Source organism: Sphaerodactylus townsendi, linkage group LG06 (genome assembly GCF_021028975.2).
Source record: "Sphaerodactylus townsendi isolate TG3544 linkage group LG06, MPM_Stown_v2.3, whole genome shotgun sequence".
Lineage (NCBI taxonomy): Eukaryota > Metazoa > Chordata > Lepidosauria > Squamata > Sphaerodactylidae > Sphaerodactylus > Sphaerodactylus townsendi.
In genome coordinates this window covers 54,381,245-54,408,569 of record NC_059430.1, presented here as the reverse complement: position 1 = coordinate 54,408,569, position 27,325 = coordinate 54,381,245, and the positions used below count along the sequence as shown (strand labels likewise).

Sequence of the window (27,325 nt, the reverse complement as noted above, 5' to 3'; positions counted from 1 at the left end):
TGCCCCACCCTCCCTGAGTTTTGTGCCCCCCCCAAAAGCATCACTTTCAATGGTCTTTAAACTAGGGAGCCCAGATTCTCCTTTTAAATCCACCTTGAAGGGAGAATCTGAGGTCCCCAGTTAAAACAACATTGAAAGTGATGCTATTTTGGGGTGGATTATCCCCCAACCTGGAACGGCATCACTTTCAATGTTTAAACTGGGGACCTCACATTCTCCCTTTAAATCCATGCCGAAGGGGGTGGATTTAAAAGGAGAATCTGTGGAAATCAAATGTGTAGCCCCCAACTTCTTTTAGCTCCCATTGGAAACAATGGGGGATGGGTCACCCCCTTTGGGAGTCCATAACTTTGGATCCCCTGAACCATACCTCACCAAACCTGGGTGGTATCATCAGGAGAGTCTCCCAACAAATCCCTGAAGTTTCAGTACTGCTAGCCTAAAAAATGCGCCCCCAGCAGGCCAAAAACTAAAAAAACCTAAAAAATACAAAAAAACACAGATTGGGGGTGGAGCTTTGAACATGTAATGAGGGGGTTGAATCTGAGGGGGGAAAACCCTTACCTACATCCTTGCATGTGGAACTTGGAAAAAGAACTTACACACCACTACTTTCCAAAAGATCTGTGGGTTTATCCCATACGTTTTTAGGGTCATAGCAGGCTTCAGGTAAGGTGTTCTTTCAGCTGAAGGAGTTTCTTGCACATCTGTTTCAGCTGAGATAAGTGGTTTCCAGATTATCATCATAAATATAGAATGCCATTTGCAAGTTTTGTTTAAGAATAATAGACAAAACTAAGGTGTGATGGATAGGTTAGGTTCCACCTTTCCTTGAGAGCGACCAATGAGAATTGACAAAATGTTAGAAGAGACAGTTGGAAAACAGTAGTTGGGGGCTGGCAGCTGGTGAATTGAAAGTGTAAAGAATGTATCTGAAGCTAAAGTGCAAATCAGCTTACAGCTCACTGACTAAAAAGAGTCAATTTGTAACACAAGAACCAAGACGCTAGAATAGAAGAACAGTTCTAAAGTTCAATAAAAGTGAAATGTTGTAACCTCTACTTATTTTCTTCAGTTCAAACCATAAATAAAAGTTAACTATGCGTTTTGTTTAAAACCATGGGTTATGCATCTCAAGAAAAGAAACGTACATACAATCAGTGAAGATCTTAATCTATATTTGTTTAGGATATTAATCAATGGTAGCAAGATGTGAGTAGAACAGTATTTGAGAACGCAATCCTAATAATTCTGTGAAATGTTTGAGTGAGGGCCTATTATTAAAGGGAGCTGGGCTATCCTGTTTGCTGATGTCTTTGTGAGTGAGAGGAAAGACCTGAGAGTGGAAATGGTATGGCTCTCTAGAGATTGTAAAACAGATGAGAAGGGTAGCAAGTATGGTGCCCTGACCTACTTGTAACCCTGAATTTGAGAGAGAGAGGTGTTGAGGGTGGTAGGCACATTGTGTAAGTGGAGAAGAGGCATCATAGCTGGTAACAAAAATAGTGTCATTAGACTCCTGGATGGCTGGGAATTGAAGGGCAACATGCACAGAGCAGAACTGTTAATAGTGACTTTAAAAAATGAGCTATAGGATAAGGCATAAAAAGAAATGTAGTTATTTAAAGTCTCTGTCATATGAAGGAAGTAGCACTAAACTGGGGTGAAGAAGAGTAAAAATAAAATAGCAAGTTCGCTTTGGAGTAATTTTATAGTAATAGAATCATATCTGTTTCAAATTCAAATGGAAATATATGAAGGAATTTGATTTTGGAAGCCCAGTTAATGCAGAAACATTGCTACAAAAATCAGTTGCTAGAATAAATCAATATATATATATACAAGCCTATACATTTGTCACCAGGAACTGTAACATTTCACTGGGGTTCTGCAGGTTGTAGCTGGGTCTCATACAATATCTGAACTGTAAGGCATGAGGAGATCATTATAGCTGCCATCTGCATGTTGTGTGGGGAGTTCAGTATATATAGAATCTGAATTCCATAACTGACCACTGGTACAATAGGAGGAACAAATAGTAGAACCAAACAAATTGGGGAAAAAAGTTGTATGAATCCTGGTGGGAAAGCACCCAAATTATTTGAGCCTCTACAATAAAGTTTCTTAAAATGCTTAATATACATGGGTTAAAAATTGAATACATCTAAATCTAATATTCAGTTTTGAATCTTAAATTAATTCCTTCAAAATTTCTGGAAAATTTTGAAAACTTCAAAATACCTTCTTCAAAACTTTTGTAAAAAAATTCCATTTTTCATTTCTTCAGTGTGTAGTTCTTTTTTGTCTAGTAAGAGCTGTTCTTTTCCGTCTTGATACTGGAGCTTCAGGAAACTATATGCTGTAATCAGAGGTGGGATCCAGCAGGTTCTCACAGGTTCCCAAGAGTAGGTTACTAATTATTTGTGTGTGCCGAAAGGGGGTTACTCATTGGTAATTTTGCCACGTGATTTTTGCCTTAGTTACGCCCCTCCTCTCAGCAGTAGCACGCAGTAGCAATCTAGCAGGACGTGCACCGGCATGCGTGGCAGCCTGCGCCTGCGTGCATTCATTTCCCGCCCAAGGACCGGTGCAGCGACTGCGTCCTTGCCACAGCCTCGCCCAGGAATGCCCCGCCCCCGGAATGCCCGACCACGCCCCCGTTGTACCCTGCCCAGCCCCATTGGCGCTACGCCACAGTTTGAATCCCACCACCATGGGAACCTGTTACTAAAATTTTTGGATCCCACCACTGGCTGTAATCACTGGCATTTCAAGTTTGGGCTGAACTTTAGAGGAAGAAACCAGCTAGACAGAGAGGGCAGGTTGCTTTGGGGAGAGTGGGGAATGAAAGAAAGGGAAAGAAAAGTCTAGGGTATCTGAAAAAGGCAAATGCTTACAGGGTTTGGATTGGGAGGATTTGGGTTGCAGCCAGTGGTGTGATTCAAATCATTTAACAACCAGTTCTGGTGATGGGATTCAAATAATTTAACAACAGGTTCATGGACATAGGTAAGGGGGGGGTTTCTCGGGTTTGAACCCCCCCATTCATGTCCGAAACTCCGCCCCTCAGTTTGTGGGTTTTTAAAACATTTTAGTGCTTTTTCAGTTTTTGGCCTGCAAGGGGCGAATTGTTTGGGCTAGCACGACCAAACTTTCAGGGATTGTTTGGGGGACTCTCTTGATGATACTACCTGGATTTGGTGAGGTTTGGTTCAGGGGGTCCAACGTTATGGACTCCCAAAGGGGGTGCCCCATCCTCCATTGTTTCCAATGGGAGCTAATAGGAGATGGGGGCTGTTCACCGCTTTTGGCAGGGTCACCCAACTTTGGACCCCCAGAACTAAACTTCATTAAACTTCTAGGAACTGGGGGCAAACATCCAGAACAGTCTCCTAAAGATACCCTGAAACTTTGGTGCTGCTAGCTTAACAATTGCACCCCTGACAGCAGGCACCCCCCAAATTTCCCCAGATTCTCCTTTTAAATCCACCTCCTTCGGCATGGATCTAAAGGGAGAATCTGAGGTCCTCAGTTTAGAAGAAGAAGAAGAGTTTGGATTTATATCCTCCCTTTCTCTCCTGTAGGAGATTCAAAGAGGCTTACAATCTCCTTGCCCTTGCTCCCTCACAACAAACACCCTGTGAGGTGGGTGGGGCTGAGAGAGCTCTGAAAAGCTGTGACTAGCCCAAGGTCACCCAGCTGGCGTGTGTGGGAGTGCACAGGCTAATCTGAATTCCCCAGATAAGCCTCAACAGCTCAAGTGGCAGAGCAGGGAATCAAACCCGGTTCCTCCAGATTAGAATGCACCTGCTCTTAATTACTATGCCACATTGAAAGTGATGCTGTTTCAGGGTGGGGGATAATCCACCCCAAAACAGCATCACTTTCAATGTTGTTTAACTAGGGACCCCCAGATTCTCCCTTTAAGGTGGATTTAAAAGAAGAATTTGGGCTCTCTAGTTTAAACACCATTGCTGTTTGGGGGTGGATTCCAACATCACAGCGGCTGCCCGAGGGGAGGGGGCGCAAATCTCAGATTTTGCACCAGGCTCCATTTTCCCTCTATGCCTCTGCCCAGAGGGGAGGGGCAGGGCAGGGCAGGGGAGTCTGCCATCCCTGACCTCGAAGAGCTGCTTTTATAAGCGCTAGGCCAGGGGTGGGGCTTGGGGAGGCGTGGCCTTGCCCTAGGGGCGGGTGGGGGTGTGGCCCCACCCCCAACCCCCCCTAAAAAATCTATACCTACGTCCCTGAACAGGTTGTCTACAAGCACCATTTTAACAACTCAGGAGATGTCATCCACCTTAGTTATTATTGCCAATGCACCTTTAGGGGGGATGGGTAGAGCACTACTTCCTAAAAACAGGGGGGCCTTGTCCTGCCACAGGTCCATTTGATAACAGTGTGATGAGGTAAAAGTATTCTGAAGTGGTGGAATGGATTGTAGTACTTTATGTAGGGGAGGGGCACATCTCTAATGTCCTCCCATAAAAACTCCCAGCAAATGTTAAAAAGAAATAACACATCCAGGGGGAAACTTATTTCTTAGTCTTTTGCATGCTGTGCTAGCTTTCCATTTAAAAGGGAATCATTAATCTAGAAGAATGTTGAAAAATATAATCCCTCCCCTGCAGTCTGAAGTGGTACAGTCCATTCTACTGCCTCAGCTCTCTTTCACTTCAAGTCCACCACATGGTCATGCTTGTCTAGACTAAGGCAGAACTAGTGCCAATTACTCACTCATGTGACAAATGGGGCAATTCTTTTGTGTTACTCAGTGTCTCTATGGCATGGATGTGGGATGCTGGAGTGGTGTTCATTTCTGTCATTAGCATTCTCTGGTGTGAGCAGCTGACACTGTTTCATTTGAGTTTATCTCTTGAAGAAACACAGATGAAGAAGAGCATAACCCACTGAGATTACAATTTCTTGGAGCCCTGTAGATAAAAAAAGAAAAAGAAAAGCAGAAAGCACATTATTCACACTCACTAATCAAGGCAGGCAGTTTGTGACCCAGTAGTTTTCCTGTCAAGCAGCAAGACTTCTGAGATCTATACAAAGGCAAGCATTTCAGTGCAAAGGCAAATTAACAACAAGCCTTCCTCTGGCTATTTGCATAACATTAATTTGAGAATGTGTCATCGTTTGGCAAAGCTTCATTATTTGAACCATTCCTTTGCAACTTTATCCAGTTTTTATCTTTAGTAAATATAGACTTTGTTAACAATTCATGAGCATTTTTCGTCGAGGAAAAATGCCATGTCTCTCCTTCTTGTTTTGTCTAATGATTACCCTCATTAGAATACTCCCTGCCTTAACCCACAGGCAATTTCCTAACTACCTTTTTTCTTTCTTGTCATTGCTCAGATCCTTATGTGAAAATTCATCTGATGCAGAATGGCAAACGGCTGAAGAAGAAGAAGACAACAATTAAGAAGAATACTCTGAATCCCTATTACAATGAGTCTTTCAGCTTTGAAGTACCATTCGAGCAAATCCAGGTAACATTAAACATTGCCTTCCTGCCTGAAGTTGGAACTCTGATGCTGAACACTCATGCATATTTAACAGGAACTTTGCTAATTATCAAGTGTGCATTCCTTCATTAGCACCTGCACACCAATCCTGCCCTACATTAAATGAGCGTGACTACTTCAAGAGGGAAACAAAATATACAATATTTAGTAAGTGTTGATTCATCAGCAAAAATAGATAAGGAACATTTTATATTCTGCAGCATTTCATTCTGAATGGAAAACACACTGATACCCTGTTTCCCCAAATATAAGACATCCCCTGAAAATAAGACGTAGTAGAGGTTTTGCTGAAGTGCGAAATATAAGGAATCCCCCGAAAGTAAGACGTAGCAAAGTTTTGGTTTGGAAGCATGCCCGACAAACAGAGCACAGAAAAATAAGACATCCCCTGAAAATAAGACATAGCGCATCTTTGGGAGCAAAAATTAATATAAGACACTGTCTTATTTTCGGGGAAACACAGTAGGGAAACTGATTTATTGACCATGGCATTTTACCCTTATTCACATTAATTAATTTCTGCCATTGCATATTACTTAAGGACAGAGAAGTAATGTGTATAGCTCAGATGTCAAGCTATGCAGCTACTTCAGTTTGTACAAGTTTAAAATAAATATTTTTGAGAATAGATAATCTAAATTGGGGGAGGCTTAATATTTCAGTTTGAGCACCTGAAAGCAGAGTGTGTCATTAGCTACAAGTGAACTTTACAAATATGATGCAGTTCTAGAACTAAAGCATGTGTACACAATAGCTAAATACATCAGCTCATATTAACTGTAACTTCTGGACACATGTATCAAAGACAGAGTTGGCTATAGAGAGTGATGTTTACTCATCCAACTCTAAGGTAAGGCATTCAAAGTCAGAGTACACACAAGTACAATCTTGTGAGTGGTATTTTGCTATTTTTCCTGATTTATCATGTAACAGATAATTATTTAGCTGATTTATTAGAAAATTTATTTAGAAGGTTTTAGAATTTAGTTATGTTTGATCTTTATCAAATATATATAAGCAGAAAGAAAACATGAGAAAAGAGAGTAACTGTAAAAGTAATGTAATAAAATAACACCAAGAGCAGGAACCAAAATTTATAAAGCACATACATTCAAATCATGCAGATTAAGGAACAAGGAATCAGCAAGCACTCTGAACAATTCCTAGTAAAAGCTGTCTTGTTTGAGAACATAAGCAGAGCCTGCTGCATCCGACCAGAGGTCCCTCTAGGCCAGCATTCTGTTTCACACTACAACCAACCAGTTGTCCTGGAGGGCCAAACAGTTGGAGTATAGAGGCCAAGATCTTCCTCTGTTGCTCTTTCTCAGCACTAGTGTGCAAAGGTTTACTGCTTCTGAATGTGGTTTTAACTGAAAATGTTTTGAACAATTATTGTAAGCCATGTTGAACTACTAGGAAAGGCAGAATACAAATGTTTTAATTAATAATTATAAATATTTTTCTCTTTTCCATGAATCTTTCTAACCCCTTTTAAGACCATATGTGCTTGTGAGCATCACTATCTCAGTTTAAGCAAGATATTGTCACCAGTGGGTTAAACCAAAACCTGAACCATGTTGTTATGAATGTATTGTGTCACCCTTAGAAGAAAGCAGAGAGAGAGAAGGAAAGGGAGAGGACTTGACCACTAAGGGTGAGAGGTGGGAAGGTTAGATGGGAAGATGGAGCACATGATGTGGGAAGCAGGAATTAAGTGAAGAAAGGTGAAGAGGGGGAAAAGTAGTGGAAGCAAATGGAGAAAGGAAGATGGGTTCATGCGTTGCCTGATGCTGTTGCATGAAAATGGTCTTAAGGTTCTCAAGCATTGATAAGATGTTTCATGCAGAGTAAAGGCTCTTTCCCTTGTATTATTTGGAAAATGTTTATTCCATTTCTCTAGGGACCTGCCAAGGTGGCTTACAAAATAAAAATAATAAAAGCAGAACCTAAAAATACATTAGTTGAAATATAGCATTAAAAACCCAGCCCAGCATAAAAACAGAGACCATAAAAGTAGGCCACTGACACCTTAAAATAACAGTTTCCAGATAAAAACAGTATTAAAAGACCAGCCCCTTAATTAAAAATAGTGGAGGAACAATCTGTATGTTGGACTGGATTTAAAATCAGGGATTTGCAGCTCCCCCCAAAATGATATTTTTTGGATCCAGATATCAGGAAGCCCAAATATTACTTGTTTGTTATTCAGACCCACGTTTGTCTGGTTTTTTTTGGGGGGGGGATTCTGAGATTGTTTTGGCTCCATTATTGCGTATAGTATATATCTAAAAGGCTGGAGGGGATTTTTTTTTTTTAATGAAAGTGGAACCAGTGGAACCAAACTAGGCAGATGTTTGTGCCTGTCCAAAGAAGAACCACAAGTTTCAAGAAAGAGTCAATTTCCATGGGCCCTGAAACAAGGTGTGCCCCCCCATCCTCCATTGATTCCAGTGACACACCCTTATTAAAAGTTTCTTCTTCTGAAAACTTTACAAGAAATTCTTTTACAAAAGGTAAATTGTTAAAATCAGCAGGATTAATGCAAAAGCTCTGCTAAGTGATCAACCAAACCCCCCCCCCTCAGAAAAACCCAACAACACAGCAACTAAGGTGGAATCCCCACTGCTGATTAATTGCATGATACTCACACGAAATATCCAGGTTTCACAATTAACTCCCCTCTGCCTGATCACCGAACAGGGATTCATCCCAGTTCTGGCGCTCCCTCTCCCCCTAATCACGTGTTTTTTTTCAGAACCTGCATGTATGTTCACCTTTTCCAAAAACATGCACCAGATCCAGATTGGCGGGGAGGATCAGGGTTTCAATTTAGATTAAATTTCCCGCCATTGGCCTCAAAGCCAATCAGCCTCAAAGCCAATCAGAGCGCAGCGAGCTGTGCATGATTCGCACGCAGCCCTTTTTTTTGTTTCATACCGGCAGAGGCAACATGGCATTGTTTAAACGTGGGCACGATGAGCAGAAGCTGTTTAAACGTGGACACAAGGAGCAGAAATTGTTGAAACATGGACACGAGTAGCAAATCAAAAGAAAGTGCCATAGGCAGGGAGAGTGTACATATGCACCTAGGTGCTTACGTAAACATGTATTCTCGAACCAATTTTTTTTAAAAAAGTTCCCAGCACTGCACGACAGCCAATCAGGATAGACCTGTTGAGCTACTCGCTTGTTCACGGGGAGCATAACATTGGCCAAATCCCCACTGAGAATTAAAGACAGATACAACCAGGATTCAAAAGAAACAGAACCTTTTCATCAAGGTTTCTCCCTTCCCACTACAGCATGTTTCTACTGAAGACATCTATGTCTATAATGGATTCAAACAATGTGACAATCCCCATGCACACACGATTGGCTCAGTGGGTCTGTTCTGATTGGCTGTCATGTTATGGGGCAGGAACTTTTTTGTTGCGAAAATACATGGTAATGTGAGCATGTAAGCGTGTATGCACAATATCCCATGTATGCAACTTTCTTCTGATTGGCTATCATGTTGTGGCGGGAACTGTACTGCTGTTTCATTACCACGTGGTTTTGGCATTTTAATTTTTTTCGCATGGGCGCTGTCACAGAATGCACTGAACGCAGTTTTGCAACCTCCAGCTCCCTCGTTCCCTCGTGCCCACGGTTTAACATTAGTCTCAGCCAGTGCAAAAAAAAGTCTGTGTGTGCATCGCACACAGCCTGCCACACTCTGATTGGTTGGAAGACCTCTGCGTCACTCTCTACAGCAGGAAATTTGAATCCACATTAGACCCCTGAATCTCCCCACTGATCTGGATTGGACATGTGTTTTTTAAAAGATGTATTTCCATGCAGGTTCTTTTTTAAAAAACACCTGATAAGGGAGAGAGGGAGCGCCAGAACCGGGATGAATCCGTGTTCGGCGGTTCAGCTGTGGGGAGTTTCTCGTGAAACCTGGATATTTCACATGACTATCATACGATTAATCGGCAGTGGGGATTCCACCATTGTTTGAATTCATGGTAGGCAGTGATGTCTTCACTAGAAACATGCTGCAGTGGGGAGGGTGAAATCTCGATGAAAAGGTTCTGTTTCTTTTGAAACCTGGTTGTATCTGTATTTAATTTTCATTGGGGATTTGCCCTAAACCAGTTCATCCAGAAAGAATAAACGTTTCAAAAGACCTGAATACCTGCCTCCAACTAATCCTTTAAAAATTACAATGAAGAAAAAGTGCAGAAAAAGGACAGGCCCCAGGTCCCCACCCCAACACAAATGCAACAGAACAGAGTGCAAGATGATTAACAAATAAAAACAGCAGAAAGTAAAGCCAAGGGAAAAAACTTTGTAATAGAACCAACAAGTAATCTAAGCAAGCAAAGCTCCTCCCACCAGACACCCCTCCAGTGAAACCTGCACATAATTGGAATAATAACAGGCACCCCCCAAAAAAAAAGCTTTTGAAAAAGAAGCAAGCAAAGCCCAACCCTACATGTACACATAGAGCCCAAGAGCATGAAAACCCAAAATACAACAGAAATGCAGCAAAACAGCAAAACCCAAAAACAGAAAACAAAAGACCATAGGCCACACACGCACACATGCACACAAACACACACAAACACACACACACATACAAATGCTACCCATCACCTCCCCCCACAAAAAAATGCACAGGAAAGTAACAAAACTTGAGATATGTAGTCAAACTAGGTGATGCTCTCCTTCTGGCAAGCAAGCAAAACAATATTTTCAAGGTTCCAGAATTCTCTGGCAGCAGAAGACCTCCAGAGCAACAGAAGCTCAGACTCCAGAAATCTCTCACTGTAATGGAGTCTAGCTGCAGTCAGAAAGGGACATACCGCCCATGGGGACATATGGGGTCATATGTCCCTGGACAACCGCCATTTTGTCACATGGGGAGTGGAAAATCACCCTACACACTAGCCGCGATGCACGCAATCACCCTGCTAGCCTTCTGTTGCTGCTGCCAGGTGGCCTTTTGCTCCCCCCAGCACTGCCCCAGGCCAGCTTTTGCGTGGGGCCTAATGCCCAACAGGGCCCCAAATGGGCTGGGCCAGCGGGAGCAGGTCCAACATGGCCGGCGAAGGGGTACTTCTCCAGGCTCCTGCTAGTGGGGGGGTCATCTCAGCCCAGCACCTCAGGAGCAAAACTTGTATATGAGACGATTGCTGTGACTGGGCAAAAAGTGCAGCTCCCACCTAATGTATTATTCCATTCACAACTGTCTCCGTCCCCCTTCTCTCCTGGTTCCTGGAAAGCTGCAAATGGTGGGTGGGGAGTTTGTTGAACTCTAGATTTGAAGCAAAAGTAGCCTTTCAGAAAATTGTTTTGATTGCCAAAGAGTACAGCTCCCCCTAACATGTAGTTCCATTTGTCTATGACAACTGCTGCCTTCTCCCCTCCCTCCTGTTGCCTATGAAACCTGCAATGGGAGGGGAAAAAACTTTGAAAGCTTTAACTGCCAACCCTAGATATTCCAGAAAATATCTGATCATGTTTACTGTCTTTGCCTGTGATTCTCTGCTGTGTATTTAGATCCATATATAACCCCCAAAATTCTGATAAAGGGGTTTTTGGTGTACATATTTAGACTGGCGATATCCAAGTGCACATCCCTATTTCAAATGACATTTCAAGCTGCTTAAATACAGGGCTAGGAAATTGACAGTGACAGAAACTAAAATGCAGGGTAATGTAATAATGTTACTTTGATGGGGATGCTAATAAGGCAAGAGATGAGATTACATTCTTGATAAATGACTTGGAAGGACTTTCAGAATGAAGTGGGACTTAAGGTTATTGTCCTACAAGCATAAGGACTGGTGTGAGAGAATCACTGAGAATCACAATCTTGATTAGAGTTGTGACAGCTTCTCCTTGGGGAACTGGTGACCTAATCAGGGCATGCACCTTGATTGCACATAAGCAATGCTAAACAAGGAAATCAATGTATTATAATGATTGCTGACTCATGTTAATAGACATTTTTGCTTGCTGATTAAGTATCCAAAACTATGACTATTTTTAATAAGACAGGGAAGGCCAAATAAACATAGACATATTCATAGTAAAATATGAGAGTTTAAAAACACATGAAATAGTTCAATCCAGCTTGACACTTCTGTCCTATGTATAATTAAGAAAACACACAACAAATAGGACACCAAAAACTATTTACAACAAAATAATAAATACTAGGGGCCAACTATTCATGACCTAGTCTTTAGAGGTGCTTCAAAGGTATCCACGTCTTTCTAACAGCAGTAGAAGTGTGCAAAGAAAAGAGGGGGGAAATCAGATTTAGCTGTTCTGGAGTAAAAAAATTTGGGGATTCCTGAAAATTCCAAAATTCCCATATTAGTAAAAAAAAATTCTGATTGGAATGGTATCTGAAAACATTCAGTTCCATTACAGCCTATGTGACATCTTTCTGGGGGTGGGGGGCTGTGTTTTTTAAAGACAGAGGTATCAGATTTCCAGTGGAGGATTGATGGAGGCCCATAAAATTTGACCCCTGACCCAATCTTCATCGAACTTGGAGGATAGTCATCAGCAGCTATGCAACAAATTTGGAGTTGAAAGGGTGGGGTTAAATAATGGGGCTGAGGTGAGGGGCAAATGTGCTGAAGCTTTTTTCCCCTCTTTTGACAGGATTTCCTTCCTTTTCTACTGCTGTAGCCAGCAATCCTGAATTCATACAGAGAAAAGCCTATTATTTTGCCTTTTTCAGGACTGAGACTGATAAACAGTTTACTGAGAACTTGGAATGGAAGGGTGCCTTCACACAGGAATTTTCTCCAAATTGCATTAATTGCTGCAATGAATGCAGAGGCATGTGCATTGGCCACAGACCTTCCATATGCTGGACTTTTCTATCCAGTTTCCTCCATCTTTTCTCCTTCCACAGTGACTCCTCATTGGCTATTAGGGACATGGTTATTATGGGTATCATCGGAACCCCTTTTTTGTTCTTTATGCATAAGCTATGGAGCTATAATGATGCTATTAAGATTTAAAACAAATAAGTAGTAATAGAGCTCTATAGCACTATAGTACTACAGCAATTATTGTTTTTTTAAAAATCTCAAAAATCCCTTTGGTGGTGCATTAAGAAAAATTGCTGAGAAAATGACACCCATTAAGGGATAATGATTGGAAAATGATAACAATGTTGTTGGGGCCTTTGCAGGGCAGGAAAATGCACGTGATTCCTTTCAGAAAGCATCTAACCTGGGTAGGCTGAATTCTTTCCTAAAGGTTTAGAAAAGAATATATTGAGGACAATGAAAACCAGGAAACAGGACAATTACAGGAAGACATTGTGAGGAAGGAAGGAAGGAAGGAAGGAAGGAAGGAAGGAAGGAAGGAAGGAAGGAAGGAAGGAAGGAAGGAAGGAAGGAAGGAAGGAAGGAAGGAAGGAAGGAAGGAAGGAAGGAAGGAAGGAAGGAAGGAAGGAAGGAAGGAAGGAAGGAAGGAAGGAAAATTTGTAACCAATGCTGAGAAGATACTCCAAGCAGAAAAAGGCAAAGAAAGCTAAATCCAGGTATTCGGTTAGTCAGCTGCCAATAATAGCTCACAGTAATAGGATCCAGGCCTTATGAATAGAACAAGAAGAATAGTGCATTCTCTCTTCTCTGCTGGTATTTGCAAACTTTAAAATACCTAAACTTGTGCTAATAACTGATGGGACTCCATGTGTTGCTTACCTTGTGTGTATGTGTGAGTGATTTTGCTATCAAGTAACACCTGACTTTTCAAGGCAAGAGATGTTTTCAATGCAAGAGATGTTTGGAGGTGGTTTGCCATTGCCTGCGTCTGTGTGGGCTGAGAGAGTTTTGCAACTGGCCCAAATTCACCCAGAAGGCTTCATGTGGAGAAGCGGGGAATCAAACCTGGTTCTCCAGGTTAGAGTCTGCTACCTTTAACCACTACACCATGCTGGCTCACCTTACCAAAAAACCAAGGCTCTCACAGGCCCTTTCCACACACGTGCGGAAACGCACCTCCACAGGCATGAAGTATGCCGGTGGAAGCTCCAAGGCTGTTCGCACGCTAGTGTGTGCGCAGCCCTGACTTCCCCTGCAGCTGGAGAGACAGCTCCGCGTGGACCCACCTCTCGGTGGTCCCCCTCCACTCACCTTCTTCTGTAGCATCCCTGTGGAGGACTGCAGAGACCTGCCCACACTGCCCTGTGACCTCCAGAGTTAGGAGAGCAGCGTGAGCTGGTCTCTGCAGCCCTCCAGAGGGACGCTGCACAAGAAGGTGAGTGGAGCCAATGGGGAAAGCAGCGGCGAACTGCACCACTGGGAAGACGCTGTTTCTCATTAACCTCACTCATTGAGTGAGGTTTTCAGGGGCGGCTTCATGCCGCCCAGAGAAAGCCAGGACAGCGCTGCTGCGCAGCAGCAACGCATCCTGTGCGAACGCTCTCCCAGGGACGGCATTTTTGCCTCCCTGTGATGCTGTATTTGGCCCATGCGGAAAGGGCCACAATCAGATCAGACTCTAGAGTGAGAAATACAGTGAGGCATTGTGCACCCAGTGTGTAATATACTGAAGGAGATTGACTTGTTACAGCTACAGCAGTCATTGTGGCAACTTTTGTATCTGGTAGTAAAGTTCACCTGTTTTGTTCTTTGATTTTCTTTTTTTCTCATCCTCTTTTTAGAAAGTGCAAGTTGTTGTGACTGTTTTGGACTATGACAAGATTGGCAAGAATGATGCCATTGGCAAAGTGTTTGTGGGCTACAACAGCACTGGTGCCGAGCTGCGACATTGGTCAGACATGTTGGCCAACCCAAGGCGACCCATTGCACAGTGGCACACCTTACAGCAAGAGGAAGAGGTAGACGCTATGCTTGCAGCAAAGAAGTAGAAGGAAAAGGAAATGAGAGAAGAAGCCTTTCTACATTCGCCCATATAGTGCTCTTTAGCCAGTATCTGTAAATACCTCAGTAATATGGGTCCTTTTCTTTCCAGCCATGCATCCCTAACACAGATCAGTGGTACTCCAAATCTTGTTTTAATTTGCACAATTTTAAATGTAGAAAGCCCTATAAGGCCCTCCATATCACCACTGCCCTCAGATCTACTCTTCTTTTAAGCAATATGTGTAGATAGAGCATGACAGAAATTATTTATTGTATCACACAGTTGTACATACCAGTATGCTAAAAAGATTATTTCTAGTCTGTTTATTTGTATGTTGTAAGCGTTTCCTAATCTGTGTATATCTAGATGTTTTTAATAAGATGTTCTATTTTAAATTATGTAAATTGACTGAAATATAGGAGAGCTGATAATATATTATAGGGTAATTATCGTACCGTCTGCATTCCAGCAAAAATTCCAACTTGTAAGGCACTAGTAGTGTTACACTGACATCTTAAAGGACAATTTAAATCTGAGTGTTCAAGTGAACCATTAAAATATCAAGATATGCTCACACGGTGCTCCTTGAAGGGGCAAATCCCATTGATAGACTTTTCTTGTGGGCAACTTACCATGATCTGAGCAGCTCCATGGCTGACCTCAAGGAATCATAGCCAAAAGCCAGTACACTTTTTTTTCCTGTATATATATATATTTATATACAAACAAACAGAAAGCATGGCTTTACATTTAATAGTTGAGGGGTTGAATTCCTTGCAGGAAAAGGGAGCATGACTGATCTCAAATAGATCATATAAATTGGGGGGGAGGGGGCTGTCAATCACGGTGGTGTTGGGTGATGCAGCAGTCGCAAATCCCTATACCTAACCATGGCAATCACATACCTAAAACCCAGTAGCTCTCCGTTATCACCTTTATACAAAATTTGCATACTGTGAATCCCATTTGTGATTTCACATTCTCTGATTCTAATGAGTTTGCACATTAGACTTTGTAACAAAATATTTTATTATACTAAGCCAGATAAGAAGGAATGCAGAATATTTTTTAAACAAAATCACAGCCGTGTGTGTTTATTATACAAAGTAGTTTCATGGTGACAAGACAGTATTGTAAACTCCCATCAAAAGATGACAAAAATTTAGCCATATTTCTGAATGCACTTCAAAGTAAGCCAAAAGATAACAGCTAGTGACCTTTTATATACTATTTATACTTAATAAGTTTTAATTTGTCCTTTAAAACAAGTGAAACAAAACAAAGAACAAGTTCAAGCAAACTGAAGCAACCTCTTATGTACACTAGATGCTCGTTTCAGGAGGAGTTTTTAAATGTTTTCAATGTTACTATGTAGTAAATGGCACTATTATAAAGCTATTAGTCATTCCATAAGCGTCTTCAAAGACTGCTCTGTGTATCACTGTGACTGCCGTGTGTGCTTAGAAACTGTAGTTCTCTCAGTGGATAGCAATCAATTTATTCTGTAGTGATATTGTAAAAAAAAAACTGCCATTCCCTTCTACTGCACTGCCGAAGGAGTGCATAGCACAAACAGTTCTCATAACTACGGACCAATTCAGAACTGAAGAGCTATGCATAGGACAAGGGCATCATACAGACTGGATTGACCGCACAGCATTTTGTCAACACTGTGCAATATTCCACAAATTCCCTTTCTCCTCCCCTTCCGCATTTTAAATGGTAGATGACTTTGCTACAGTCTGTCATATCCAATGACACCATTTCATTGGGTCATGTTGTGGGCATTACTTCTTTTAATTCCAGTCTCTTCTTTACAGACTACTCCCACTAATTCATTTATTTACCAGGCTGTGAATACATTAAATATTTTAAGGTACTTGTTTATCTGTCTCTTCCTCCCTCCTTCAATATCACTCAGTCCTAAAAAGGGGGGAAAGTACAAAGGAAGTGTCTTTAGAAAGCACCCTTGGGTAATAATGTTGGGATTTTCCCCAACATAACTTTTTGATGCATTAAAAAAAACAAACTTGATGTCACCAACAATAACTGATAAAATTCCCTCTTCCTCAGGATCGTATGACTAGATCTTATCCTTAAGGAGGGGACACTTTTAACTCACAAGAAGCCACAAATGGGGTTAGTGACAGCATAATCCCTTACTTAGCTTTCCAGAAAACAGTGGCAACAGCATCTATCACTTTGAGAGTCTTTTGATTTTCTATAGTACGAAACAGAAAAGGCACAGTCAAGTCAGATAAGCTGAGACGTACTTTGGGAAAATCCAACAGGAACACTTTTATAATCTTAAATTCTAAAGGACCAAATCCCACCAAAGAGATGAGTTAACAATGCAATCCTATAGCAGGTTTCTTCAGTCCAGACCCATTGAAATGAAATGGAATAAGTTGACATAGAATTGTGTTACAAATAAGAAGAGAAAGCTTTTCCTCCATTCTAACTTCCTTTACATAGTTCATCATAGCAGGGATTTTTTTAAAATGTTAAAATTTACAGGCTCAAACTGCCAGATCTGATTCATTGTGTTAAGGTATTCTTAATGCATTCTCTTTCTATACTGCCAGACTGAATGTCACCACAGACTGGTAATGTACTATAATTCTCAGCAGAGAGCAGATCTGCTATTTGACCAAGATGACATTTTCATCCTCAAAGAAGCCACATGTACCTTTCTGACAAAGCTGTGTAAAATATTAGAATCTGATGCTGTAGAAAGATCCTAGTTGCCTTTGTGTATATTTACTGCCTGCTTGAGTGTTTCTATGTGTGGGTTTTCTCTGTAACTTGTAGAAACGTTTGGGGTGTTCTATCCTGCCATATTGCTCGTGGCCCGCGAGCTGACAAGTTTAGCTGTATTTTGAATTCAGTTTTGATGAGGTGGTTTATATTTTGTTTCACTTTTGTGTAGTGAATTCCACAGTAGAGTTTTCCAGGTGTTGTTAAAATAAAACATACATACTACACAGATATTCAATAAAAATGTTTTATTTCCTGTTGATGCCTCAAGTGTTTCAGGTTTTTCTTTCTAAATTTTGAAACTTTTCAGATAATGAGCTCCACACTATCAAATCCAATATAAGTGAAAGAAAATGTCATTCTAGATGACATCCCCCAAATTCAGCAGCCCTGGTACCCCCTCATACCTTGTGATGCACAGACTCAGCCCCATAGGGCTGCCATATTCTGTTTAACGAGGTGTCATCTCTGTGTGTTGTGAGGTTTTATGTCACTCTTGTGTCCCATATTAAATCATGAAAAATGAAAAGGTGAACAGGCAAATCTTTCCTAGACTATATGTGCAAGCCAGGCTGCAGTGTGCCATAATAAGCAGGTGACTTGCAAGAGGAGTAATAGTTAGAAATACCTCCCTCAAGAACACTAAGCAGGGGAATGCAAAAGAATAAAAACACAATAATATTTGTTCTGGAAAAAATCCTTTTTAGTCATAGGGTAATCAGTTCTGCCCAGTCACAAAGACTGAGTTGGCAGATAATCATGTTTCCCCCATGAACCAAAAGTAATCCCAGGAACTTCAGCTGTACCCATTTGTGTGGTGGAAGGATGCTTTGATGAAGAAATGACTGATTCATCCTTGGCTTTAGGGAAAGAGATGCCAAAACTTTTATATATTTTAATCTGTGACATTTGGCAGCCCAAACATCAGAAAGCATTGTTTTTCCACAGAAGGGGGAAAAGGAATGGAAGGGTTGTCATACAAACCACCACATAAGTGGTGAAAATGATAAATCTTTGCTAACAACAGTTGGCATATACCTATATGCTAAATATTAGTCATGTTCCCATTTTATTATCTTAACAAACTGCCCTGTTGAATACCAGTACTGAGTAATTAGGCAATGTACACCAAAGTATGTGACTGAGAGACACATTTGTTCTGTTCCCTCTCCAGTTTTGTTTTTGTACATGACTACAGCATCATAAAGTCAACATGGTACAGTAGTTAAGAGTGGTGGACTCTAACCTGGTGAACCAGGTTTGTTTTCCCACTCCTCCACATGAAGCCTGCTAGGTGATCTTGGGCCAGTTACAGTTCACTCAGAACTCTCAGCACATGTGGAGGCAGGTAATGGCAAACCACCTCTGAATGACTCTTGCCTTGAAAACCCTACAGTGTTGCCATAAGCCAACTGTGGCTTGATGGCACTTTCCACCACCACCACAGCAGCAGAAAATAGCATAGTATTTTAAAACACATGTTAAACTTTTTAAAACACATCTAATTCCCAGTAGATTTTCACCTCTGAAATTGCAAACAACTGAAATCAATACATACCTTATTGACCCTAAGGGTTTTTTATTGTTATTACAGAAACAAATTATCACAACTGTTCTAATCAAATTACAATTCTCTTCCATACTGTGTCTCACTTTTTTGTAGACTGACAACTTAATATGCAACTACAATGATTTTACTAAGATTCTTTTATCCCACCCTTCCTCCAAAGAGATTATCCCCCATTTGCTGTTTGGGAGTGGATTCCAGCATCACTTTCAATGGTGTTTAAACTAGGGACTCCAGATTCTCCTTTTAAATCCACCTTAAAGGAATCCACCTTTAAGAATTCACCCCCAAACAGCATCACTTTCAATGGTGTTTAAACTAGGGATTCCAGATTCTCCCTTTAAGGTAGGCACCACAGGTCAAGGGAGGGCGCTGACCCTCCAGAGCCAGAGCCCGTGCCAGTATGCTGACTCAACCCCTTCCAGCCTTCCCAAGTAGACCTGGGCCCCTTCCTGCCTGCCCAGAGGTAAACCTGGGTGCTCCTCCGTGAGATCAGCAGATGGCTTGATTTCTCCCCCCCCCTCACTGTAACTTAGGGAAATGGAGCAGGGGGCGGAAAACTCAGATTATGCCCTGGGCTCCATTTTCCCTAGATATGCCTCTGTTCCATCCTCCCAGGGTCTGTGCAGGCAGGCTTCTGCCCTCCCCAGGCCCTGGGGAGAGCAGGAGCCAGCAGCAGGGATGTGCAGGGGGCGGGGTTATGCAGTGTGTGGGGGTGGGGCTATGCAACCCCACTGGGGTGTAGGGGAGCAGAGCACCATGGAGAGTTGGGGTGGAAAACAAAGAGTGTGCACCGGGTGCAGTATGACCCAGCTACACCTCTGGGCGGCCACCCATGGGAGGGGGCTCCCCACAAAACTCAGGTTTGCACTGGGCTCCATTTTCCCTAGCTATGCCTCTGTGAAGCAAACAAATGTAACTGCTCTTCCTCAACCCAATATAGTATCATTCCACAGAGCCCTTCGGGGGTAGGGCGGTTTATCAAATCGAATAAATAAAATAAAATAAATAGTATCATTCCATAGATTACTATGGCACTTATTTTTTCAACTACAGCTTGGAAAATTCCTGGTGATTTGAGGGAAATGCATGAGAAGGGCAGAGGGTGGAGAGGGTGATAAGCAAAGATGTGGCACTAGAATAAGGTGACCAGATGGTCACCTTCATCAACCGGGATGGGTGGGCAGACCCCTGTGCGCGTGCGCACACACACACTTGCGCAGCCGCAGGAGCGCACTGCCTTCTGGGGCGCTGCCTTTTCCCGCCCTGTCACAGGGTGGGAAACGGCAGCACCCCAGAAGGCCATGCCCCTGTGGCCACATGCGCATGCGGCCGCAGGAGCGCACAGCCTTCTGGGGCACTGCCGTTTCCCACCCTGTGACAGGGCGGGAAATGGCAGCGCCCCAGAAGGCTGTGTGCTCCTGCAGCCGCCCGGGAGGCTGCCGCACTGCCTTGCGCCCCAGAAGGCAGTGCGGCAGCCTTCCAAAACCCGGGACATTGGGGAAACCCCGCGGGACGTGGGACAAGTTCTCCCAAGGCGTGAATGTCCCGCCAAAAGCCGGACGGATGATCAGCTTACACTAGAACTCACCCTACAAAGCTATCTTTTGTTCCATGAGATCTGTAATGTAGACTGGAAATTTGCCATAATTCTAGGACAGGGGTAGGGAACCTGCGGCTCGAGAGCCGCATGCGGCTCTTCTGCCCTTGCACTGCGGCTCCACAAGCCGAGCCGCTGGCCCCATCCTTGCCCGCCACAGGGCGGGCGCACCAACTGCCCGCGGCCGGCTGGGTCGCTCCGCAGGCTTCCCCTCTCGCCTGCCCCTTTGGAGCGGGGCAGGTGCTTTCCCGGCGGCCGGTGAGGCCAAGCCGCTGGCCCCATCCTTGCTTGATGCATCCATGCGCTTCTCAGAATGAGCGGAGTGAAAGGTAAAAAACCCCAATATATACAGTGTTATCTTTATTTTAAATGTCAAAAATTGTTTGCGGCTCCAAGTGTTTTCTTTTCCCATGGAAAATGGGTCCAAATGGCTCTTTGAGTGTTAAAGGTTCCCTACCCCTGTTCTAGGAGAATTCCAGGCCTCTCCTTCAGATTGGTGACCATATCTTATTTTGTAGTGCATGTATTTTGACTTGCAACTTCAGCAATACTAGAACTTTTTTCTCTGCAATTGTTCTCAGGTGTAAAAAGATAGACTCCTATACTGCCATCTCAAATTAAATACAATGAACTTGAGCAAGCAAAAGAGAGATGAATCATGCAGAGAAGCTGTCCAAACTTCAAAGAAATATTTTCCTGATTTAAAATAACCTGTTGGCTACCAACGACTTCTTTTGCTGAGGGATGTTAAACCACAGTTTAAGATAGAACAAATGATTTGAAGCAAGCAGATTCACCTCTCTATTTGATCTCCCAGTGCCAGTTGTTCAAGTCTGTTTTTCATAAATTTGCCCTTTCCTTCTAGTCAAAGGCGTAGCTAGGGAAAATGGAGTCCGGTGCAAAATCTGAATTTTGCGGGGAGCCCCCCTCCCATGGGTGGCCGCCCAGTGGCATAGCTGGGCCATACTGCACCCAGTGCACACTCTGTTTTCCACCCCAACCCTCCATGGTGCCCTGCCCCCCTACACCCTGTGGAGTCACATAGCCCCGCCCCCACACATTGCATAACACTGCCCCTGTGCATTCCTGCTGCTGGCTCCTGCTCTCCTCAGGGCCTGGGGAAATGCAGTTTATTCCTCCTTGATCTCAGATTGCAAATGCCTTAGCAGACCAGGTGCTCAGGAGCAGCAGCAGCAGCAGAAGGCCATTGTTTTCACATCCTGCATGTGAGCTCCCAAAGGCACCTGGTAGGCCACTGCAAGTAGCAGAATGCTGGACTAGATGGACTCTAGTCTGATCCAGCAGGCTAGTTCTTATGTTCTTAAATGGATCCCAGGGCATAATCTAAGTTTTCTGCCCCCCCACTCCATTTTTCATAGATGCAGTGGAGGGGGCGGGAATCAAGCCATCTGCTGATCTCACAGAAGAGCGCCCAGGTCTACTGATGGGAAGGCAGGAAGGGGCCCAGGTCTACTGCTTGGGAAGGCTGGAAGGGGCCCAGTCTACTACTGGGCAGGCTGGAAGGGGTTGAGTCAGCATGCTGGCACAGGCTCTGGCTCCAGCGGGTCAGCGCCCTCCCTCAACCTGTGGTGCCTACCTTAAAGGGAGAATCTGGGCTCCCTAGTTTAAACATCATTGAAAGTGATGCTGTTTGTGGGTGGACCCCCCCCCCCAAAAAAAACAGGATCACTTTCAATATTGTTTAAACTGGGGACCTCAGATTCTCCCTTTAAGGTGGATTTAAAAGGAGAATCTGGTGTCCCTAGTTTAAACACCGTTGAAAGTGATCCTGGAATCCACCCCCAAACAGCATCACTTTCAACGGTGTTTAAAATAGGGAGCCCAGATTTTTCTTTTAAATCCATCTTAAAGGGAGAATCTGGGGTCCCCAGTTTAAACAACACTGAAGTGATGCTGTTTTGGGGTGGATTATCCCCCACCCTGAAACAACCTCACTTTCAGTGTTTAAACTGGGGACCTCAGCTTCTCCCTTTAAATCCATGCTGAAGGCGGTGAATTTTAAAAAAGAATCTGGGGAAATTTGGGGGTGTGCCTGCTGTCAGGGGTGCAATTGTTAAGCTAGCAGCACCAAAATTTCAGGGTATCTTTAGGAGACTCTCCTGATGATACCACCCAGGTTTGGTGAAGGTTGGTTCAGGGGGTCCAAAGTTATGGCTGCTTATCTATCTTGTTTTATTGTATTGTTTTTATCTGTCTATATTGATGTTCACCACCCTGAGCCCTGTTGGGAAGGGCAGGATATAAATATTATATATTTAAAATTTATATCCTGTCCTTCCCAACAGGGGTCAGGGCGGCAAACATCAATATAGCCAGATAAAAACAATACAACAAAACAAGATATATAAACAGCCATACCAATTAAAACTTCCAACAATAAAACAATAAATAAGCAGATGGCGATAAAACCCCTTAAAAGACACCCATGGGAGGTTATGATGTTTCAGTCAGGCCAGCCCGCAAGATATAAAAACCTGGCGGAACAGCTCAGTCTTACTGAACTCACAGATGTCCCGCAGGGCCCTGATTTCAGTTGGGAGCTCATTCCATCAGGTGGGGGCAAGGGCCAAAAAAGCCCTGGCCCTAGTAGTGGCCAGCCAAACCTGTCTTGGGTCAGGGACCTCCAGCAAATTCCTCCCCGACTAACTGAGAGGTCTAGAGGGGCAACTTGAGAATATACCCACTGCCGTGGATTCAGTATAGTATTGTATTGGCAACTACTTTATATCAATACTGAGTACATTAATATTTTTTGAACTATAGAATAGACACAGATCACAAAAAATTCCATATGTTTCAAATATCTTAAGAGCTAAGTAATTCAAAGAAAGCAATGATTAATCTGATTCAAAATATGCCTTATTGCCAAACCTGCTGGTTACAGTTTTCCCAAAGAATTAGATATAAGGTATTGTTCTTAATTTATCAGGTCTCCCTTAGGCTCACTGTCTAATTTCTACATAATATTCTTCACTAGCCCAACAAAAATCTTTTTTAACAATAGATATTTGAACATCAGACATAAAATTAATAACACTGCACTCAACCAAAAGCAAATAACTCCATTATTCTATCTATATTTACTTGGATTTCTATTAATCCTATGCTTTTAACTGAATCCTTTTCTGCAATCAAACAGAAAGTATTATTCTGTTCAGTTTAAGATTACATATATTTAATTAGCAGCAAACATTAACGTTTTGCCTATTTTAATGGAAAAGTTCAGAAGTCTGTCTCTCTAGCTCTTTCCCCGTGGTTGCAAGTTTGTGATAGAGATGAATTCGTGATGCAACAAACAACTCATGAGTAACACTTTATGAAGGGCAATTTAAGGCTATAAACTGCTTATTTCGCATGGTTTGACATTATTTAGCAAGCGACAAATATGTGTGGCAATTTCTTCCTTAGATAAAGTCAATACCTGTAGGCTCTGAACAATTTATCAAGTTACAGATTTCCTTGTTTCTTCTGCAAATACTTTCAATTTGACAAAGAAGTGAGGGACAACCATTGTAACTAAGATAGCATGAGAAGAATTGTTGACATTAAATTCAGATTTTGACAATGGTATTAATGTGCGTGTATTGAATGCAATTAACACAAGACAGAAACATGTAGAGTCATACCATACCTCACCTGTGTCATGCAACATCATCAAGGTTTCTTAAAAGCAGGAACTAGCTGGGAACGGTTGCAGTAAAATACACTCTTGCCCCCTGACATTTTCCCAGTGCCAGCTGTCTCTGTTCTCCAACAATCACTTTTTAATTTTATTTCAGACTGAAAAATTATATAACGATTATATACAATTACAACATAACAAAATAGATTGGTACCTACTCCAAAGTTGACTTTCATCATAATATTATGTCATCTATAATATATAAAGGGGGAGAAGAAAAAATGAACAAGAGTGCAAAATTACAAACTAATACAAATAAGATAAAGAAAATAAAGGAAGAGAAAAAGGAAGAAAGGAAAGGGTTAAAAAAGAATTAAAAGGCAAGAAAAAGAGGGAAAAAGAGAAAGAATAGTGAATGACTGCTAGTTAAGGTAATCTTATTTCTTAAGTCTAGATTAGGGGTCAGCAACCTCAAAGAGCATTTGGACCCATTTTTCACGGAAAAGAAAACACATAGAGTTGCAAATACTTTTTGACATTTAAAATGAAAATAACACTGCGTGTTTGGGTTTTTTACCTTTAAGCAGGGGAGGGGGTGTGCAGTTGGCAGCCCCGGCCTGAACCAGGCGCCGCTTTCTTCTCCCCCCCCCTTTGCAGGGGAGGGGTTTTTCCATGCTCTCCGCTCCAGCAGAGAGTGTGCAGTTGGCAGCCCCAACCTGAGCCGGGCGCCACTTTTTTCTCCTCTCTCCACATGCTCCCCAGGAATGGGCAGCCACACCGGGAGCCACACCACAAGTACAAAAGAGCCGTTTGCGGCTCGCGAGCCGTGGGTTGCCGACCCGTGGTCTAGATATTTTAACACAACTTAACTACTATTTAACCAAATTCTAGCACCAAATATATGTTATCATATTTTTATATTCTGTCTTAGTTTGAAGATATGCATTGAATGGCTGCCAAATCTTTGTAGTAGTTTCCAGATTCTTCTTTTTGGGTATATTCGATAATTTATCAAGAATGGCAAATTCTAAAAGAACTTCTTAGTCCTTACTGTTCTCCAACAATTTTACTTGCCACTTAAGCCATTGCCTGCTTCTCCACTGCTAAAAACGTAGGTATCATATCAGACTAGGATTTAGGAGGCCCCGTTTTGAATCCCCACTCTGCCTCTCAGTTTAACATATCTAACAGATTTTGTGGGGATAAAATGGAGAAGATGGTCTATTGGTTATTTACTGAGAAGGGGCCTTCTACTGGAAGGATAGGAGGACATCTTGATGGGTGTTTTCCAATTCGTTCTCAGGGTGGCAGGAACTTCAAAACTGTCACTTCCTGTGAACTGCTTGGTCGCCCATCTTTCTTTATTTATTTATTTATTTATTTATTTATTTATTTATTTATTTATTAAGCTTTTATACCGCCCCATCCCCGGAGGGCTCTGATCTTGATCTCCAATAGATGACTGTCAAAGCAGTGAGAATCTTTTCCTCTCAGAAATTTAGGAAGCAACATAACAACATCAGAACAGGAACCGGAATACATTCAACATGAAACTGGCATATTTAACTGGAAAAACTAGGTTAGTGCATAGGAGTGTGGAACGGATAATTGGAGACTAATGATGATCTGGTAAGGGCCAAGATGTCCTCCTATCCTTCTAGTAGAAGGCCCCTTCTTGGTAAGTACTCTTCATGCCTTTGCAGAAGGCAATACATCACGTTGATGGCTGCCCTCCATCTGAACCCTGTGTTTGACTTCTGGATAAGGACCCTGGACTCCGCCCCCGGATTTGCTTTTTGCTCTTGTGGACTTTGCTGAACCAACATATTGGTGAGCTTTCACTAGTCCTCTTCAACTGTATTCTGACCAAGTCTTAAGTAAAGCTATTAGTATTAGCTATGACCTGTCTCATGCCTCCTTTGCTGCCAGCCCGTGATACCCTGGATAGGGGGCAGAATGGTGGCTAGTGCCACTATTTGCCATCTTCGTGTGGCACTGTGTAACCCCATGTCAAATCCTCTTGGAGGAATTGTAGCACTTGAGGTAAAGACGGTGAGGATGGATCTACTGACTTCCTCCTGCACCACCTGATGAATGCCTTCCATGAGCAATTGTCAATGTTGTCAAGATGCCAGGAGGGTATCTGTGATCTTTTCAGCCTCTCTGCCATAGGATTTTCTGTTCAACAGCCACGCAATTAATTTGAACCATTGTGGGTTCGGGTGTCAAACTGGGCCCAGGGTTAGCATATCTGGTGGAGTTGGAAGCTTGAAGCCGGGGTAGGTTGTCATCTCGAGGATGGAGGAGAACCACGGACAGCATGGCCAGTGTGGAGCCACCAGGATCACTCTGGCCTCTTCTGTCACTATTTTCTTCAACACCTTGGGGAGAATCGGTACCTGCGGGAACACGTATAAGAGCATTTTCAGTCATGGGGCTGAAAGAGCATCAACCTCCAGGGCTTGCAGTTGATGGAATCTGGACATGAATACTGGGAGTTGGTGATTCTCTGGTGATGCAAACAAGTCCACTGACGGCCTGCTGAATTTCTGTTAGATGAGGTGGAAAATAGATGGTTTGAGTTTCCATTCGGCCTCTGTGATGGTCTTGCGGCCCAGCCAGTTGGTGATGATGTTCAGATGGCCCTGGATGTGCTCCGCTGTCAGCAAGAGTAGGTGGTCTTCTGCCCATGACAGGATGAACATTGTCTCCTGGTGCAGCCGAAAGGATCTGGATCCCCCACTGGTTGTTCAGGTAGGTTTTGACTGCAATATTGTCCATGTGTATGAGGACATGACTTCCTTGTATCTCCGACTGAAAATGATTCAGTGCCAGGAAGATGCATCTGGTTTCCAGGATGTTGATGGGGAGAGATGTCTCTTCAGGTGACCAGAGACCTTGGATGAATTGATCCTGCATGGTAGTTCCCCAGCCGTGTAGACTTGTGTCTGTGAACACTTGAATTCTCTTCAGGTGTAGGTAGACCTTTCCTTTGGAGAGACTGAGTCCACCACAAGTTCTGATGTAATTGACATGGAAGGGTTAGGGTGCGGCCCTTCTTGACCATGATCTGGTACTGGTATGGCCAAAGGAAGCATTGAAGTGACCAAGCATGAAGTCTTCCCCATTGGATCATATTGAAGAGTGACACCATCAGCCTGAGCAGGCTGACTAGCTGGAAAAGGGCTGCCCTCCTTGCTGCGATGATGAAGCTCACCAACTGCTGAATCCTCACCCTTTTGGCCTGAGGTACAATTAGAGTGCTCTTGGAGGTGTCAATGACTGCTCTGAGGTGCTCCATCTGTTGGGAGGGATGGACGATGCTTTTGGATAGGAAGCATGAC

General features: G+C 42.9%; 1 protein-coding gene across 5 annotated transcripts in view; it reads left to right on the top strand.

The window, feature by feature from the left end:
- Positions 1-17,431, top strand: part of SYT1 (synaptotagmin 1) — a 457,966-nt gene extending 440,535 nt beyond the window's left edge. For all 5 annotated transcript variants that reach the window (XM_048500328.1, XM_048500323.1, XM_048500324.1 and 2 more), the window contains 2 exons: positions 5,365-5,498; positions 14,212-17,431. In XM_048500328.1, the coding sequence (XP_048356285.1) occupies positions 5,365-5,498; positions 14,212-14,418 (341 nt within the window). In that variant the 3' untranslated portion in view covers positions 14,419-17,431. The remainder of the gene's footprint in view (positions 1-5,364; positions 5,499-14,211) is intronic.
- Positions 17,432-27,325: the final 9,894 nt, after the last annotated feature.